Source organism: Eucyclogobius newberryi, unplaced genomic scaffold (genome assembly GCF_026437365.1).
Source record: "Eucyclogobius newberryi isolate DKJ021-1_F unplaced genomic scaffold, fEucNew1.0.hap1 SCAF_271, whole genome shotgun sequence".
Taxonomy (NCBI): domain Eukaryota; kingdom Metazoa; phylum Chordata; class Actinopteri; order Gobiiformes; family Gobiidae; genus Eucyclogobius; species Eucyclogobius newberryi.
Window position 1 is genome coordinate 15,817 of NW_027315914.1, and position 18,928 is coordinate 34,744.

The 18,928-nt window shown below is 53.9% G+C and overlaps 1 protein-coding gene across 1 annotated transcript in view; it reads right to left on the minus strand.

The window, feature by feature from the left end:
* Positions 1 to 3,987: 3,987 nt before the first annotated feature.
* Positions 3,988 to 18,928, minus strand: part of LOC140372643 (uncharacterized) — a gene marked incomplete at its 3' end in the record, with an annotated part of 35,399 nt that continues 20,458 nt past the window's right edge. The window contains exons 4-7 of the mRNA XM_072459759.1: positions 16,541 to 16,767; positions 13,118 to 13,202; positions 12,949 to 13,047; positions 3,988 to 4,155 (exon numbers count right to left, since the gene is read on the minus strand). Of these exons, the coding sequence (XP_072315860.1) occupies positions 3,988 to 4,155; positions 12,949 to 13,047; positions 13,118 to 13,202; positions 16,541 to 16,767 (579 nt within the window). The remainder of the gene's footprint in view (positions 4,156 to 12,948; positions 13,048 to 13,117; positions 13,203 to 16,540; positions 16,768 to 18,928) is intronic.

Genomic DNA, 18,928 nt, shown 5'->3' on the forward strand with positions numbered 1-18,928 from the left:
GCACCTTTAGCGTGCTAGTTTAAGCTTTACTATGACAGAGTGCACCTTTAGCGTGCTAGTTTAAGCTTTACTATGACAGAGTGCACCTTTAGCGTGCTAGTTTAAGCTTTACTATGACAGAGTGAACCTTTAGCGTGCTAGTTTTAGCTTTACTATGACAGAGTGCACCTTTAGCGTGCTAGTTTAAGCTTTACTATGACAGAGTGCACCTTTAGCGTGCTAGTTTAAGCTTTACTATGACAGAGTGCACCTTTAGCGTGCTAGTTTAAGCTTTACTATGACAGAGTGCACCTTTAGCGTGCTAGTTTAAGCTTTACTATGACAGAGTGCACCTTTAGCGTGCTAGTTTAAGCTTTACTATGACAGAGTGAACCTTTAGCGTGCTAGTTTTAGCTTTACTATGACAGAGTGCACCTTTAGCGTGCTAGTTTAAGCTTTACTATGACAGAGTGCACCTTTAGCGTGCTAGTTTAAGCTTTACTATGACAGAGTGCACATTTAGCGTGCTAGTTTAAGCTTTACTATGACAGAGTGCACCTTTAGCGTGCTAGTTTAAGCTTTACTATGACAGAGTGCACCTTTAGCGTGCTAGTTTAAGCTTTACTATGACAGAGTGCACCTTTAGCGTGCTAGTTTTAGCTTTACTATGACAGAGTGCACCTTTAGCGTGCTAGTTTAAGCTTTACTATGACAGAGTGCACCTTTAGCGTGCTAGTTTAAGCTTTACTATGACAGAGTGCACCTTTAGCGTGCTAGTTTAAGCTTTACTATGACAGAGTGCACCTTTAGCGTGCTAGTTTAAGCTTTACTATGACAGAGTGCACCTTTAGCGTGCTAGTTTAAGCTTTACTATGACAGAGTGCACCTTTAGCGTGCTAGTTTAAGCTTGACTATGACAGAGTGCACCTTTAGCGTGCTAGTTTAAGCTTTACTATGACAGAGTGCACCTTTAGCGTGCTAGTTTAAGCTTTACTATGACAGAGTGCACCTTTAGCGTGCTAGTTTAAGCTTTACTATGACAGAGTGCACCTTTAGCGTGCTAGTTTAAGCTTTACTATGACAGAGTGCACCTTTAGCGTGCTTGTTTAAGCTTTACTATGACAGAGTGCACCTTTAGCGTGCTAGTTTAAGCTTTACTATGACAGAGTGCACCTTTAGCGTGCTAGTTTAAGCTTTACTATGACAGAGTGCACCTTTAGCGTGCTAGTTTAAGCTTTACTATGACAGAGTGCCCCTTTAGCGTGCTAGTTTAAGCTTTACTATGACAGAGTGCCCCTTTAGCGTGCTAGTTTAAGCTTTACTATGACAGAGTGCACCTTTAGCGTGCTAGTTTAAGCTTTACTATGACAGAGTGCACCTTTAGCGTGCTAGTTTAAGCTTTACTATGACAGAGTGCACCTTTAGCGTGCTAGTTTAAGCTTTACTATGACAGAGTGCACCTTTAGCGTGCTAGTTTAAGCTTTACTATGACAGAGTGCACCTTTAGCGTGCTAGTTTAAGCTTTACTATGACAGAGTGCACCTTTAGCGTGCTAGTTTAAGCTTTACTATGACAGAGTGCACCTTTAGCGTGCTAGTTTAAGCTTTACTATGACAGAGTGCACCTTTAGCGTGCTAGTTTAAGCTTTACTATGACAGAGTGCACCTTTAGCGTGCTAGTTTTAGCTTTACTATGACAGAGTGCACCTTTAGCGTGCTAGTTTAAGCTTTACTATGACAGAGTGCACCTTTAGCGTGCTAGTTTAAGCTTTACTATGACAGAGTGCACCTTTAGCGTGCTAGTTTAAGCTTTACTATGACAGAGTGCACCTTTAGCGTGCTAGTTTAAGCTTTACTATGACAGAGTGCACCTTTAGCGTGCTAGTTTAAGCTTTACTATGACAGAGTGAACCTTTAGCGTGCTAGTTTTAGCTTTACTATGACAGAGTGCACCTTTAGCGTGCTAGTTTAAGCTTTACTATGACAGAGTGCACCTTTAGCGTGCTAGTTTAAGCTTTACTATGACAGAGTGCACCTTTAGCGTGCTAGTTTAAGCTTTACTATGACAGAGTGCACCTTTAGCGTGCTAGTTTAAGCTTTACTATGACAGAGTGCACCTTTAGCGTGCTAGTTTAAGCTTTACTATGACAGAGTGCACCTTTAGCGTGCTAGTTTTAGCTTTACTATGACAGAGTGCACCTTTAGCGTGCTAGTTTAAGCTTTACTATGACAGAGTGCACCTTTAGCGTGCTAGTTTAAGCTTTACTATGACAGAGTGCACCTTTAGCGTGCTAGTTTAAGCTTTACTATGACAGAGTGCACCTTTAGCGTGCTAGTTTAAGCTTTACTATGACAGAGTGCACCTTTAGCGTGCTAGTTTAAGCTTTACTATGACAGAGTGCACCTTTAGCGTGCTAGTTTAAGCTTTACTATGACAGAGTGCCCCTTTAGCGTGCTAGTTTAAGCTTTACTATGACAGAGTGCACCTTTAGCGTGCTAGTTTAAGCTTTACTATGACAGAGTGCACCTTTAGCGTGCTTGTTTAAGCTTTACTATGACAGAGTGCACCTTTAGCGTGCTAGTTTAAGCTTTACTATGACAGAGTGCACCTTTAGCGTGCTAGTTTAAGCTTTACTATGACAGAGTGCACCTTTAGCGTGCTAGTTTAAGCTTTACTATGACAGAGTGCACCTTTAGCGTGCTAGTTTAAGCTTTACTATGACAGAGTGCACCTTTAGCGTGCTAGTTTAAGCTTTACTATGACAGAGTGCACCTTTAGCGTGCTAGTTTAAGCTTTACTATGACAGAGTGCACCTTTAGCGTGCTAGTTTTAGCTTTACTATGACAGAGTGCACCTTTAGCGTGCTAGTTTAAGCTTTACTATGACAGAGTGCACCTTTAGCGTGCTAGTTTAAGCTTTACTATGACAGAGTGCACCTTTAGCGTGCTAGTTTAAGCTTTACTATGACAGAGTGCACCTTTAGCGTGCTAGTTTAAGCTTTACTATGACAGAGTGCACCTTTAGCGTGCTAGTTTTAGCTTTACTATGACAGAGTGCACCTTTAGCGTGCTAGTTTAAGCTTTACTATGACAGAGTGCACCTTTAGCGTGCTAGTTTAAGCTTTACTATGACAGAGTGCACCTTTAGCGTGCTAGTTTAAGCTTTACTATGACAGAGTGCACCTTTAGCGTGCTAGTTTAAGCTTTACTATGACAGAGTGCACCTTTAGCGTGCTAGTTTAAGCTTTACTATGACAGAGTGCACCTTTAGCGTGCTAGTTTTAGCTTTACTATGACAGAGTGCACCTTTAGCGTGCTAGTTTAAGCTTTACTATGACAGAGTGCACCTTTAGCGTGCTAGTTTAAGCTTTACTATGACAGAGTGCACCTTTAGCGTGCTAGTTTAAGCTTTACTATGACAGAGTGTACCTTTAGCGTGCTAGTTTAAGCTTTACTATGACAGAGTGCACCTTTAGCGTGCTAGTTTAAGCTTCACTATGACAGAGTGCACCTTTAGCGTGCTAGTTTAAGCTTCACTATGACAGAGTGCACCTTTAGCGTGCTTGTTTAAGCTTTACTATGACAGAGTGCACCTTTAGCGTGCTAGTTTAAGCTTTACTATGACAGAGTGCACCTTTAGCATGCTAGTTTAAGCTTTACTATGACAGAGTGCACCTTTAGCGTGCTAGTTTAAGCTTTACTATGACAGAGTGCACCTTTAGCGTGCTAGTTTAAGCTTTACTATGACAGAGTGCACCTTTAGCGTGCTAGTTTAAGCTTTACTATGACAGAGTGCACCTTTAGCGTGCTAGTTTAAGCTTTACTATGACAGAGTGCACCTTTAGCGTGCTAGTTTAAGCTTTACTATGACAGAGTGCACCTTTAGCGTGCTAGTTTAAGCTTTACTATGACAGAGTGCACCTTTAGCGTGCTAGTTTAAGCTTTACTATGACAGATTGCACCTTTGGTGCACCTCTGTTTCAAGACAGTCAAAGTCAGTGTGACGTACGCCGTGAAGCTGGTTTAGGAGGAGCTCTTTTTGTGACCGCTCGATCTCCTCCACAGTGATGGCCTTTCTCTCCTCAGGGTCAAAGATTGGGTCAGAGGTCTGGTCCGAGGTAAGGTCAGACATCAGGTCGGAGTGGGACAGACAGGCCTGGTTCCACTCTTTCAGTTCCTAGAGAAGGACAAACACTTTATAATATACTAATCTTCAGCAGTTCTAATGATGTCATGATGATGACCTGCAGGCCCTGATGCTGACCTGTAAGGCCCTGATGATGACCTGTAAGCCCTGATGCTGACCTGCAGGCCCTGATGCTGACCTGCAGGCCCTGATGCTGACCTGCAGGCCCTGATGATGACCTGTAAGCCCTGATGCTGACCTGTAAGCCCTGATAATGACCTGTAGGCCCTGATGCTGACCTGTAAGCCCTGATGCTGACCTGTAAGCCCTGATGCTGACCGGCAGGCCCTGATGCTGACCTTTAAGGTCCTGATGCTGACCTTTAAGGCCCTGATGATGACCTGCAGGCCCTGATGCTGACCTGCAGGCCCTGATGCTGACCTGTAGGCCCTGATGCTGACCTGTAGGCCCTGATGATGACCTGCAGGCCCTGATGCTGACCTGTAAGGCCCTGATGCTGACCTGTAAGGCCCTGATGCTGACCTGCAGAACCTGATGATGACCTGTAAAACCTGATGCTGACCTGCAGGCCCTGATGATGACCTGTAAAACCTGATGCTGACCTGTAAGGCCCTGATGATGACCTGTAAAACCTGATGCTGACCTGCAGGCCCTGATGATGACCTGTAGGCCCTGATGCTGACCTGTAAGCCCTGATGCTGACCTGTAGGCCCTGATGCTGACCTTTAAGGCCCTGATGCTGACCTGCAGGCCCTGATGCTGACCTGCAGGCCCTGATGATGACCTGTAAGCCCTGATGCTGACCTGTAAGCCCTGATAATGACCTGTAGGCCCTGATGCTGACCTGTAAGCCCTGATGCTGACCTGTAAGCCCTGATGCTGACCTGCAGGCCCTGATGCTGACCTTTAAGGCCCTGATGCTGACCTGTAGGCCCTGATGATGACCTGTAAGCCCTGATGCTGACCTGCAGGCCCTGATGATGACCTTTAAGGCCCTGATGATGACCTGCAGGCCCTGATGCTGACCTGTAGGCCCTGATGCTGACCTGCAGGCCCTGATGATGACCTGCAGGCCCTGATGCTGACCTGTAGGCCCTGATGCTGACCTGCAGAACCTGATGATGACCTGCAGGCCCTGATGCTGACCTGTACGACCCTGATGATGACCTGTAGGCCCTGATGATGACCTGCAGGCCCTGATGCTGACCTGCAGGCCCTGATGCTGACCTGTAGGCCCTGATGCTGACCTGTACGACCCTGATGCTGACCTGCAGGCCCTGATGCTGACCTGTACGACCCTGATGATGACCTGTAGGCCCTGATGATGACCTGCAGGCCCTGATGCTGACCTGCAGGCCCTGATGCTGACCTTTAAGGCCCTGATGCTGACCTTTAAGGCCCTGATGATGACCTGCAGGCCCTGATGCTGACCTGCAGGCCCTGATGCTGACCTGTAGGCCCTGATGCTGACCTGCAGGCCCTGATGATGACCTGCAGGCCCTGATGCTGACCTTTAAGGCCCTGATGATGACCTGCAGGCCCTGATGCAGACCTGTGAGCCCCGATGCTGACATGCAGAACCTGATGATGACCTGTAAAACCTGATGCTGACCTGCAGGCCCTGATGCTGACCTATAAGCCCTGATGATGACCTGTAAGCCCTGATGCTGACCTGTAGGCCCTGATGCTGACCTGTAAGCCCTGATGCTGACCTGCAGGCCCTGATGCTGACCTTTAAGGCCCTGATGCTGACCTGCAGGCCCTGATGCTGACCTGCAGGCCCTGATGATGACCTGTAGGCCCTGATGCTGACCTGTAAGCCCTGATGCTGACCTGCAGGCCCTGATGATGACCTTTAAGGCCCTGATGATGACCTGTAAGCCCTGATGCTGACCTGCAGGCCCTGATGATGACCTTTAAGGCCCTGATGATGACCTGCAGGCCCTGATGCTGACCTGTAGGCCCTGATGCTGACCTGCAGGCCCTGATGATGACCTGCAGGCCCTGATGCTGACCTGTAGGCCCTGATGCTGACCTGCAGAACCTGATGATGACCTGCAGGCCCTGATGCTGACCTGTACGACCCTGATGATGACCTGTAGGCCCTGATGATGACCTGCAGGCCCTGATGCTGACCTGCAGGCCCTGATGCTGACCTGTAGGCCCTGATGCTGACCTGTACGACCCTGATGCTGACCTGCAGGCCCTGATGCTGACCTGTACGACCCTGATGATGACCTGTAGGCCCTGATGATGACCTGCAGGCCCTGATGCTGACCTGCAGGCCCTGATGCTGACCTTTAAGGCCCTGATGCTGACCTTTAAGGCCCTGATGATGACCTGCAGGCCCTGATGCTGACCTGCAGGCCCTGATGCTGACCTGTAGGCCCTGATGCTGACCTGCAGGCCCTGATGATGACCTGCAGGCCCTGATGCTGACCTTTAAGGCCCTGATGATGACCTGCAGGCCCTGATGCAGACCTGTGAGCCCCGATGCTGACCTGTAGGCCCTGATGCTGACCTGTAAGCCCTGATGCTGACCTGCAGGCCCTGATGCTGACCTTTAAGGCCCTGATGCTGACCTGTAGGCCCTGATGCTGACCTGTAAGCCCTGATGCTGACCTGCAGGCCCTGATGCTGACCTTTAAGGCCCTGATGCTGACCTGCAGGCCCTGATGCTGACCTGCAGGCCCTGATGATGACCTGTAGGCCCTGATGCTGACCTGTAAGCCCTGATGCTGACCTGCAGGCCCTGATGATGACCTTTAAGGCCCTGATGATGACCTGCAGGCCCTGATGCTGACCTGTAGGCCCTGATGCTGACCTGCAGGCCCTGATGATGACCTGCAGGCCCTGATGCTGACCTGTAGGCCCTGAGGCTGACCTGCAAAACCTGATGATGACCTGCAGGCCCTGATGCTGACCTGTTCGACCCTGATGATGACCTGCAGGCCCTGATGCTAACCTGTAGGCCCTGATGCTGACCTGTAAGCCCTGATGATGACCTGCAGGCCCTGATGCTGACCTGTAAGGCCTGATGCTGACCTGTAGGCCCTGATGCTAACCTGTAGGCCCTGATGCTGACCTGTAAGCCCTGATGATGACCTGCAGGCCCTGATGCTGACCTGTAAGGCCTGATGCTGACCTGTAGGCCCTGACGCTGACCTGCAGGCCCTGATGATGACCTGCAGGCCCTGATGCTGACTTGTAGGCCCTGATGCTGACCTGTAAGGCCCTGATGATGACCTGTAAGCCCTGATGATGACCTGCAGGCCCTGATGATGACCTGCAGGCCCTGATGCTGACCTGTAGGCCCTGATGCTGACCTGCAGAACCTCATGATGACCTGCAGGCCCTGATGCTGACCTGTACGACCCTGATGCTGACCTGCAGGCCCTGATGCTAACCTGTAAGCCCTGATGCTGACCTGTAAGCCCTGATGCTGACCTGTAGGCCCTGATGATGACCTGTAAGCCCTGATGCTGACCTGTAGGCCCTGATGATGACCTGCAGGCCCTGATGCTGACCTGTACGACCCTGATGCTGACCTGCAGGCCCTGATGCTAACCTGTAAGCCCTGATGCTGACCTGTAAGCCCTGATGCTGACCTGTAGGCCCTGATGATGACCTGCAGGCCCTAAGGCTGGCCTGTAAGCCCTGATGATGACCTGTAGGCCCTGATGCTGACCTGTAGGCCCTGATGCTGACCTGCAGGCCCTGATGCTGACTTGTAGGCCCTGATGCTGACCTGCAGGCCCTGATGCTGACTTGTAGGCCCTGATGATGACCTGCAGGCCCTGATGCTGACCTTTAAGGCCCTGATGCTGACCTGTAGGCCCTGCTGATGACCTGCAGGCCCTGATGCTGACCTGTAAGGCCCTGATGCTGACCTATAAGCCCTGATACTGACCTGTAGGCCCTGATGCTGACCTGTAGGCCCTGATGCTGACCTGCAGGCCCTGATGCTGACCTGTAGGCCCTGATGCTGACCTGTAAGGCCCTGATGCTGACCTGCAGGCCCTGATGCTGACCTGCAGGCCCTGATGCTGACCTGTAGGCCCTGATGCTGACCTGTAAGGCCCTGATGCTGACCTGTAGGCCCTGATGCTGACCTGCAGGCCCTGATGCTGACCTGTAGGCCCTGATGCTGACCTGTAAGCCCTGATTATGACCTGTAGGCCCTGATGCTGACCTGTAAGGCCCTGATGCTGACCTTTAAGGCCTTGATGCTGACCTGTAGGCCCTGATGATGACCTGCAGGCCCTGATGCTGACCTGTAAGGCCCTGATGCTGACCTGTAAGGCCCTGATGCTGACCTTTAAGGCCTTGATGCTGACCTGTAGGCCCTGATGATGACCTGCAGGCCCTGATGCTGACCTGCAGGCCCTGATGCTGACCTTTAAGGCCCTGATGCTGACCTGCAGGCCCTGCTGATGACCTGCAGGCCCTGAGGCTGACCTGTAAGCCCTGATGCTGACCTGCAGGCCCTGATGACGACCTGTAAGGCCTGATGATGACCTGTAGGCCCTGATGCTGACCTGCAGGCCCTGATCCTGACCTGCAGGCCCTGATGCTGACCTGCTGGCCCTGATGCTGACCTGCAGGCCCTGATGATGACCTGCAGGCCCTGATGATGACCTGCAGGCCCTGATGCTGACCTGCAGGCCCTGATGCTGACCTGTAAGCCCTGATGATGACCTGTAGGCCCTGATGCTGACCTGCAGGCCCTGATCCTGACCTGCAGGCCCTGATGCTGACCTGTAAGGCCCTGATGCTGACCTGCAGGCCCTGACGCTTACCTGTAGGCCCTGATGCTGACCTGCAGGCCCTGATGCTGACCTATAAGCCCTGATGCTGACCTGTAGGCCCTGACGCTGACCTGTAAGGCCCTGATGCTGACCTGCAGGCCCTGACGCTTACCTGTAGGCCCTGATGCTGACCTGCAGGCCCTGATGCTGACCTATAAGCCCTGATACTGACCTGCAGGCCCTGATGCTGACCTGCAGGCCCTGATGCTGACCTGTAGGCCCTGATGCTGACCTGTAAGGCCCTGATGCTGACCTGCAGGCCCTGATGCTGACCTGTAGGCCCTGATGCTGACCTGTAAGGCCCTGATGCTGACCTGTAGGCCCTGATGCTGACCTGCAGGCCCTGATGCTGACCTGTAGGCCCTGATGCTGACCTGTAAGCCCTGATGATGACCTGTAGGCCCTGATGCTGACCTGCAGGCCCTGATGCTGACCTGCAGGCCCTGCTGATGACCTGCAGGCCCTGAGGCTGACCTGTAAGGCCCTGATGATGACCTGTAGGCCCTGATGCTGACCTGCAGGCCCTGATCCTGACCTGCAGGCCCTGATGCTGACCTGTAAGGCCCTGATGCTGACCTGCAGGCCCTGATGCTTACCTGTAGGCCCTGAGGCTGACCTGTAAGCCCTGATGCTGACCTGCAGGCCCTGATGACGACCTGTAAGGCCCTGATGATGACCTGCAGGCCCTGATGCTGACCTGCAGGCCCTGATGCTGACCTGTAGGCCCTGATGCTGACCTGCAGGCCCTGATGCTGACCTGTAAGCCCTGATGATGACCTGTAGGCCCTGATGCTGACCTGCAGGCCCTGATCCTGACCTGCAGGCCCTGATGCTTACCTGTAGGCCCTGATGCTGACCTGCAGGCCCTGATGCTGACCTATAAGCCCTGATACTGACCTGTAGGCCCTGATGCTGACCTGTAGGCCCTGATGCTGACCTGCAGGCCCTGATGCTGACCTGTAGGTCCTGATGCTGACCTGTAAGGCCCTGATGCTGACCTGCAGGCCCTGATGCTGACCTGTAAGGCCCTGATGCTGACCTGTAGGCCCTGATGCTGACCTGCAGGCCCTGATGCTGACCTGTAGGCCCTGATGCTGACCTGTAAGCCCTGATGATGACCTGTAGGCCCTGATGCTGACCTTTAAGGCCCTGATGCTGACCTGTAGGCCCTGATGCTGACCTGCAGGCCCTGATGCTGACCTGCAGGCCCTGATCCTGACCTGCAGGCCCTGATGCTGACCTGCAGGCCCTAAAGCTGACCTGTAAGCCCTGATGATGACCTGCAGGCCCTGATGATGACCTGCAGGCCCTGATGATGACCTGCAGGCCCTGATGCTGACCTGCAGGCCCTGATGATGACCTGCAGGCCCTGATGATGACCTGCAGGCCCTGATACTGACCTGCAGACCCTGATGCTGACCTATAAGCCCTGATGCTGACCTGCAGGCCCTGATGATGACCTGCAGGCCCTGATGCTGACTTGTAGGCCCTGATGCTGACCTGTAAGGCCCTGATGATGACCTGCAGGCCCTGATGCTGACCTGTAAGCCCTGATGATGACCTGTAAGCCCTGATGCTGACCTGTAAGCCCTGATGCTGACCTTTAGGCCCTGATGCTGACCCTCAGGCCCTGATGCTGACCTGCAGGCCCTGATGCTGACCTGTAAGCCCTGATGATGACCTGTAAGCCCTGATGCTGACCTGTAGGCCCTGATGCTGACCTGTAAGGCCCTTATGCTGACCTGTAGGCCCTGATGCTGACCTGTAAGGCCCTGATGATGACCTGTAGGCCCTGATGCTGACCTGCAGGCCCTGATGCTGACCAGCAGGCCCTGATGCTGACCTGTAAGGCCCTGATGCTGACCTGCAGGCCCTGATGCTGACCTGTAAGCCCTGATGCTGACCTGTAGGCCCTGATGCTGACCTGCAGGCCCTGATGATGACCTGTAAGCCCTGATGCTGACCTGTAGGCCCTGATGCTGACCTGTAAGGCCCTGATGATGACCTGCAGGCCCTGATGATGACCTGTAAGCCCTGATGCTGACCTGTAGGCCCTGATGATGACCTGTAGGCCCTGATGCTGACCTATAAGCCCTGATGCTGATCTTTAAGGCCCTGATGCTGACCTTTAAGGCCCTGATGCTGACTTGTAGGCCCTGATGATGACCTGCAGGCCCTGATGATGACCTGCAGGCCCTGATGCTGACCTGTACGACCCTGATGCTGACCTGCAGGCCCTGATGCTAACCTGTAAGCCCTGATGCTGACCTGTACGACCCTGATGATGACCTGCAGGCCCTGATGCTGACCTGTAAGCCCTGATGATGACCTGTACGACCCTGATGCTGACCTGCAGGCCCTGATGCTAACCTGTAGGCCCTGATGCTGACCTGTAAGCCCTGATGCTGACCTGTAAGCCCTGATGCTGACCTGCAGGCCCTGATGCTGACCTGCAGGCCCTGATGCTGATCTGCAGGCCCTGATGATGACCTGCAGGCCCTGATGCTGACCTGCAGGCCCTGATGCTGACCTGCAGGCCCTGATGCTGACCTGTAGGCCCTGATTCTGACGTTTAAGGCCCTGATGATGACCTGCAGGCCCTGATGCTGACCTTTAAGGCCCTGATGCTGACCTGTAGGCCCTGCTGATGACCTGCAGGCCCTGAGGCTGACCTGTAAGCCCTGATGCTGACCTGCAGGCCCTGATGCTGACCTGTAAGGCCCTGATGCTTACCTGTAGGCCCTGATGCTGACCTGCAGGCCCTGATGCTGACCTATAGGCCCTGATGCTGACCTGTAAGCCCTGATGATGACCTGTAGGCCCTGATGCTGACCTGTAAGGCCCTGATGCTGACCTTTAAGGCCCTGATGCTGACCTGTAGGCCCTGATGATGACCTGCAGGCCCTGATGCTGACCTGCAGGCCCTGATGCTGACCTGTAAGGCCCTGATGCTGACCTGTAGGCCCTGATGATGACCTGCAGGCCCTGATGCTGACCTGCAGGCCCTGATGCTGACCTGCAGGCCCTGATGCTGACCTGTAAGGCCCTGATGCTGACCTGTAGGCCCTGATGCTGACCTGCAGGCCCTGATGACGACCTGTAAGGCCCTGATGATTACCTGCAGGCCCTGATGCTTACCTGTAGGCCCTTATGCTGACCTGCAGGCCCTGATGCTGACCTATAAGCCCTGATACTGACCTGCAGGCCCTGATGCTGACCTGTAGGCCCTGATGCTGACCTGTAAGCCCTGATGATGACCTGTAAGGCCCTGATGATGACCTGCAGGCCCTGATGCTGACCTGTAAGCCCTGATGATGACCTGTAAGCCCTGATGCTGACCTGTAAGCCCTGATGCTGACCTTTAGGCCCTGATGCTGACCTGCAGGCCCTGATGCTGACCTGTAGGCCCTGATGCTGACCTGTAAGCCCTGATGATGACCTGTAAGCCCTGATGCTGACCTGTAAGCCCTGATGCTGACCTGTAAGGCCCTTATGCTGACCTGTAGGCCCTGATGCTGACCTGTAAGGCCCTGATGATGACCTGTAGGCCCTGATGCTGACCTGCAGGCCCTGATGCTGACCTGCAGGCCCTGATGCTGACCTGCAGGCCCTGATGCTGACCTGTAAGGCCCTGATGATGACCTGTAGGCCCTGATGCTGACCTGTAGGCCCTGATGCTGACCTGCAGCCCCTGATGCTGACCTATAAGCCCTGATGCTGACCTGTAGGCCTTGATGCTGACCTGTAGGCCCTGATGATGACCTGTAGGCCCTGATGCTGACCTGTAGGCCCTGATGCTGACCTGCAGCCCCTGATGCTGACCTATAAGCCCTGATGCTGACCTGTAGGCCTTGATGCTGACCTGTAGGCCCTGATGATGACCTGTAGGCCCTGATGCTGACCTATAAGCCCTGATGCTGACCTTTAAGGCCCTGATGCTGACCTTTAAGACCCTGATGCTGACCTGTAGGCCCTGACGCAGCCCTACAATAATATTGATCATTTCCAGCATTACCTTCTCCTGGATCTGAAGAACATTTGTGCAAAAGTCGGACTCCCGTTTGTTTTTGGGGAAACGCTGACCAAAAACAATCTTCAGCATCCGAGAGTAGACCTACAACAAAGTGTTTCAGAGTTTGTCCAATCAGATCAAATTATCTTTAAATAACTGATTATGAACTTACCAGCGCCTTCTCCTCCTGAAACTCACAGCATTTCTGTTGCACTTCTCTCAGAGCCAAAAAGTAAAGATTCATCTGACATTCAAAACTGTGAAGGATCAAAAACATATGTAATATATATAATATATATAATATATATATATATATATATATATATATATATATATATATATATATAATACATGTTCAGAAGCCCCCTATGATGACAACACGAACAAGGCAGTTTACGTCGCCCGGATCGGCGTCACCGGGGCCCCATCCTGGAGCCAGGCCTGGGATGGGTGCTCCATGGCGAGCGCCTGGTGGCCGGGTCTTACCCCACGGGGCCCGGCCGGGCACAGCCCGAAAGAGCGACGTGGGGCCGCCCTCCCGTGGGTCTACCACCCGCAGGAGGATCCATAAGGGGCCGGTGCAGCGAGATCTGGGCGGCAGTCGACGGCAGGGGCCTCGGCGACCAGATCTACAGACACAGAGACTAACTCTGGGGACATGGAATGTCACCTCGCTGGGGGGGAAAGAGCCTGAGCTTGTGCGGGAGGTTGAGCGATACCGACTAGATATAGTCGGCCTCACCTCCAGCACAGTTTGGGCTCTGGAACCATCTCCTCGAGAGGGGCTGGACGCTCCACTTCTCGGGTGTTGCCCGCGGGGAGAGGCGGCGGGCTGGTGTGGGCTTGCTGATAGCCCCTCAGCTCAGCCGCCACGTGTTGGAGTTTACCCCGGTGAACGAGAGGGTCGCGTCCCTCCGCCTTCGGGTGGGGGACAGGTCTCTCACTGTTGTGGCGGCCTACGGGCCGAACAGCAGTGCAGAGTACCCGGCCTTCTTGGAGTCCTTGGGAGGAGTACTGGACAGTGCACCGACCGGGGACTCCGTTGTTCTACTGGGGGACTTCAACGCCCACGTGGGCAATGACAGTGACACCTGGAGAGGGGTGATCGGGAAGAACGGCTTCCCCGATCTGAACCCGAGCGGTGTTCAGTTATTGGTCTTCTGTGCTAGCCACGGTTTGTCCATAACGAACACCATGTTCAAGCACAAGGGTGTCCATCAGTGCACATGGCACCAGGACACCCTAGGCCGGAGGTCAATGATCGACTTTGTTGTCGTGTCATCAGACCTCCGGCCGCGTGTCTTGGACACTCAGGTGAAGAGAGGGGCAGAGTTGTCAACCGATCACCACCTGGTGGTGAGTTGGATCCGCTGGCGGAGGAGGAAGCCGGACAGACTTGGCAGACCCAAGCGCATTGTGAGGGTCTGTTGGGAACGTCTAGTGGAGCCCTCTGTCAGTAGGGTATTCAACTCACACCTCCGGGAGAGCTTATCCCATGTCCCGGGGGAGGCTGGGGACATTGAGTCCGAGTGGACCATGTTCTCCGCCTCCATTGTTGATGCGGCTGCTCGGAGCTGTGGTCGCAAGGTCTCCGGTGCCTGTCGTGGCGGCAACCCCCTAACCCGGTGGTGGACACCGGAAGTAAGGGATGCCGTCAGACTGAAGAAGGAGGCCTATCAAGCCACTCTGGCTTGTGGGTCTCCGGAGGTCATCGACAGGCCAAGCGAGCCGCGGCTCGTGCTGTCGCAGAGGCAAAAACCCGGGCCTGGGAGGAGTTCGGGGAGGCCATGGAGGAGGACTATCGGTTGGCACCAAAGAAATTCTGGCAAACCGTCCGGCGCCTCAGGAGGGGGAAGCAGTGTTTCACCAACACCGTTTACGGTGCGGGTGGAGGCCTGCTGACCTCGACTGGGGATGTCGTCGGACGGTGGAAGGAATACTTTGAGGATCTCCTTAATCCCTCAGTCACGTCTTCTGAAGAGGAAGTAGAGACCGGGGACTCGGAGGCTGGCTCATCCATCACCCAAGCTGAAGTCACTGAGGTTGTTCGCAAACTCCTCGGTGGCAGGGCTCCGGGGGTGGATGAGATCCGCCCTGAGTACCTAAAGTATCTGGATGTTGTAGGACTGTCTTGGTTGACACGTCTCTGCAACATCGCGTGGCGTTCGGGGACCGTGCCTCTGGACTGGCAGACCGGGGTGGTGGTCCCTTTGTTCAAGAAGGGGGACCGGATGGTGTGTTCCAACTACAGAGGGATCACACTCCTCAGCCTCCCGGGTAAGGTCTATTCCAAGGTACTGGAGAGGAGAATCCAACCAATAGTCGAACCTCGGATTCAGGAGGAGCAGAGTGGTTTTCGTCCCGGTCGTGGAACACTGGACCAGCTCTATAACCTCCATCGGGTGCTCGAGGGTTCATGGGAGTTTGCCCAACCAGTCCACATGTTTGGTGTTTGTGGATCTGGAGAAGTGTGACCGTGTCCCTCGGGGTGTCCTTTGGGGGGTGCTCCGGGAGTACGGGGTCCGGGGCCCTTTGCTCAGGGCTGTCCGGTCCCTGTATGACCGGAGCTGTGTTCGCATTGCCGGCAGTAAGTCAGACCTGTTCCCAGTGCATGTTGGACTCCGCCAGGGCTGCCCTTTGTCACCGGTTCTGTTCATAATTTTTATGGACAGAATTTCTAGGCACAGTCAGGGGTCGGAGGGTGTCCGGTTTGGGGACCACAGGATCTCATCTCTGCTGTTTGCAGACGATGTTGTCCTGATGGCTCCATCAAACCCGGACCTGCAGCTGCACTGGGACGGTTTGCAGCCGAGTGTGAAGCGTCTGGGATGAGAATCAGCACCTCCAAATCCGAGGCCATGGTTCTCGACCGGAAAAAGGTGGCTTGCCCTCTTCAGGTGGGTGGGGTGTCCTTGCCCCAAGTGGAGGAGTTCAAGTATCTCGGGGTCTTGTTCACGAGTGAGGGAAGGATGGAGCGTGAGATCGACAGTTGGATCGATGCAGCGGCTGCAGTGATGCAGTCGCTGCATCGACTGTTGTGGTGAAGAAGGAGCTGAGTCCAAAGACAAAGCTCTCTATTTACCGGTCACTCTACGTTCTGACCTCACCTATGGTCATGAGCTTTGGGTAGTGACCGAAAGAACAAGATCGCGGATACAAGCGGTCGAAATGAGTTTCCTCCGCCGTGTGGCTGGGCGCTCCCTTAGAGATAAGGTGAGGAGCTCGGCCACACGGGGGGAGCTCGGAGTAGAGCCGCTGCTCCTCCAGCTGAGGTGGCTCGGGCATCGGTTCCGGATGCCTCCTGGGCGCCTCCCTAGGGAGGTGTTTCAAGCATGTCCCACCGGGAAGAGGCCCCGGGGAAGACCCAGGACACGCTGGAGAGACTATGTCTCTCGGCTGGCCTGGGAACGCCTCGGGATCCCCCCGGAGGAGTTAGAGGAAGTGTCTGGGGAGAAGGAAGTCTGGGAGTCCCTGCTCAGACTGCTGCCCCCGAGACCCGGCCCAGGATAAAGCGGCAGAAAATGGATGGATGGATGGATGGATATATATATATATATATATATTATATTAGTAGAAGTAGCAGCACTCTCCACACCTGTTCAGAGTTAGTGCCAGTAGAGAACAGGTCACAGGAGTGAAACTGTGGCTTTGAGGCAGCGCTGAAAATCCACCTCTGTCCCGTTCATCACTCTCACCATCTTCATGGTCATCTTCAGAGTAGGAGGACGAGGAGGAAGAGGAGGACGAGGAGGAAGAGGAGGGGGCGGGGTCCATGGTGGATGCCTTGTGGAGTGAGGGGTTTGAAGCTCCGTCTGCTAAAGGCTGTAGACAGAGACAGAATATGAAACTGCTGTTTAATATTAATTATTATAAAACATGGCCCAACATCAAGAATCAAAATTCATGGACACTTGACAAACTCATTGACTTTGGAATGAGGGGTGGGGCAGGGTTGTGCTTGGTCCTCCTGTTGTTCACTTTGTACTTGGAACTATTGGCCAATATATTAGACAAGAAATCAGAAACAATTTATGATGTCTCTGTTGATGGGACAGAACATAAAATTGCTTGCTACACAGATGATGTCCAACTATGTGTAACTAAATGTCCGTAGCTCATCAGGCAAATGGAGAAAATGACATTCAGACTTAATTTGGAATATATATATATATATATACATACATAGTGCACAGATGTTTCTGGACACTATGCCAGCTCCTGGTGATGGCGCTCCGTGTATGCCATCCCTGCAGTTATGTGTGGGATGGTCTCAGGGCCCTTTGCACAGCCTACACCTTGGGTCTTGTCTCAGGGCCCTTTGCACAGCCTACACCTTGGGTCTTGTCTGGTGTGGTAGATCAGGGCCTCTGTGCTTCAGACCGACTCTTTCTAACCATTGGTAGGATTTCGTGATATCAGCCACTTCAGTTATGTTCCAATGATACATCCCATGTAGGGGCGTGTCCTCCCATGTAAGGGCATGTCCTCCCGTGAAGGGGCGTGTCCTCTCATGAAGGAACGTGTCCTCCCATGAAGGGGCGTGTCCTCCCATGAAGGGGCATGTCCTCCCATGTAGGGGCGTGTCATCCTTTGGCCAACCGATTATTCCTGCAGGCTCTGATCACTGGCAGGGCGTGGCTCAGGGCTCTGATCACTGGCAGGGCGTGGCTCAGGGCTCTGATCACTGGCAGGGCGTGGCTCAGGTCTCTGATCACTGGCAGGGCGTGGCTCAGGGCTCTGATCACTGGCAGGGCGTGGCTCAAGGAAATGATCACTGGCAGGGCGTGGCTCAGGGCTCTGATCACTCGCAGGGCGTGGCTCAGGGCTCTGATTACTGGCAGGGCGTGGCTCAAGGGTCTGATCACTGGCAGGGCGTGGCTCAAGGGTCTGATCACTGGCAGGGCGTGGCTCAGGGCTCTGATCACTGGCAGGGCGTGGCTCAGGGCTCTGATCACTGTGTGACACTGTGTGATCAAGGTGTGGACCACCTTCCCTCTGTGTGGACCACCTTCCCTCTGTGTGGACCACCTTATTCTGAGCTGTAGATCCTGGTGGTGTGAATGTCCCGCTCGCTCTTAGCATCCAGCGTGATGTCATCCAAGTAGAGGAGGTGACTGATGGTGGAGGGGGTTCAGACCTCTGTAGAACAGCAGTGAGGGGGTTTAGACCTCTGCAGAACAGCAGTGAGGGGGTTTAGACCTCTGTAGAACAGCAGTGAGGGGGTTTAGACCTCTGCAGAACAGCAGTGAGGGGGTTTAGACCTCTGTAGAACAGCAGTGAGGGGGTTTAGACCTCTGTAGAACAGCAGTGAGGGGGTTTAGACCTCTGCAGACCAGCAGTGAGGGGGTTTAGACCTCTGTAGAACAGCAGTGAGGGGGTTTAGACCTCTGCAGACCAGCAGTGAGGGGGTTTAGACCTCTGCAGACCAGCAGTGAGGGGGTTTAGACCTCTGTAGAACAGCAGTGAGGGGGTTTAGACGCCCGACACGTGTCATGTGTCGGGCGTGTCATGTGTCGGGCGTGTCATGTGTGTCGGGCGTGTCATGTGTGTCGGGCGTGTCATGTGTCGGGCGTGTCATGTGTCGGGCGTGTCGGGCGTATCGGGCGTGTTGGTCGTGTCGGGCGTGTCATGTGTCGGGCGTGTCATGTGTCGGGCGTGTCATGTGTCGGGCGTGTCATGTGTCGGGCGTGTCATGTGTCGGCCGTGTCATGTGTCGGGCTTGTCATGTGTCGGGCGTGTCATGTGTCGGGCGTGTCGGGCATGTCATGTGTCGGGCGTGTCATGTGTCGGGCGTGTCGGGCATGTCATGTGTCGGGCGTGTCATGTGTCGGGCGTGTCATGTGTCGGGCGTGTCGGGCGTGTCATGTGTCAGGCGTGTCATGTGTCGGGCGTGTCATGTGTCGGGCGTGTCATGTGTCGGGCGTGTCATGTGTCGGGCGTGTCGGGCGTGTCATGTGTCGGGCGTGTCATGTGTCGGGCGTGT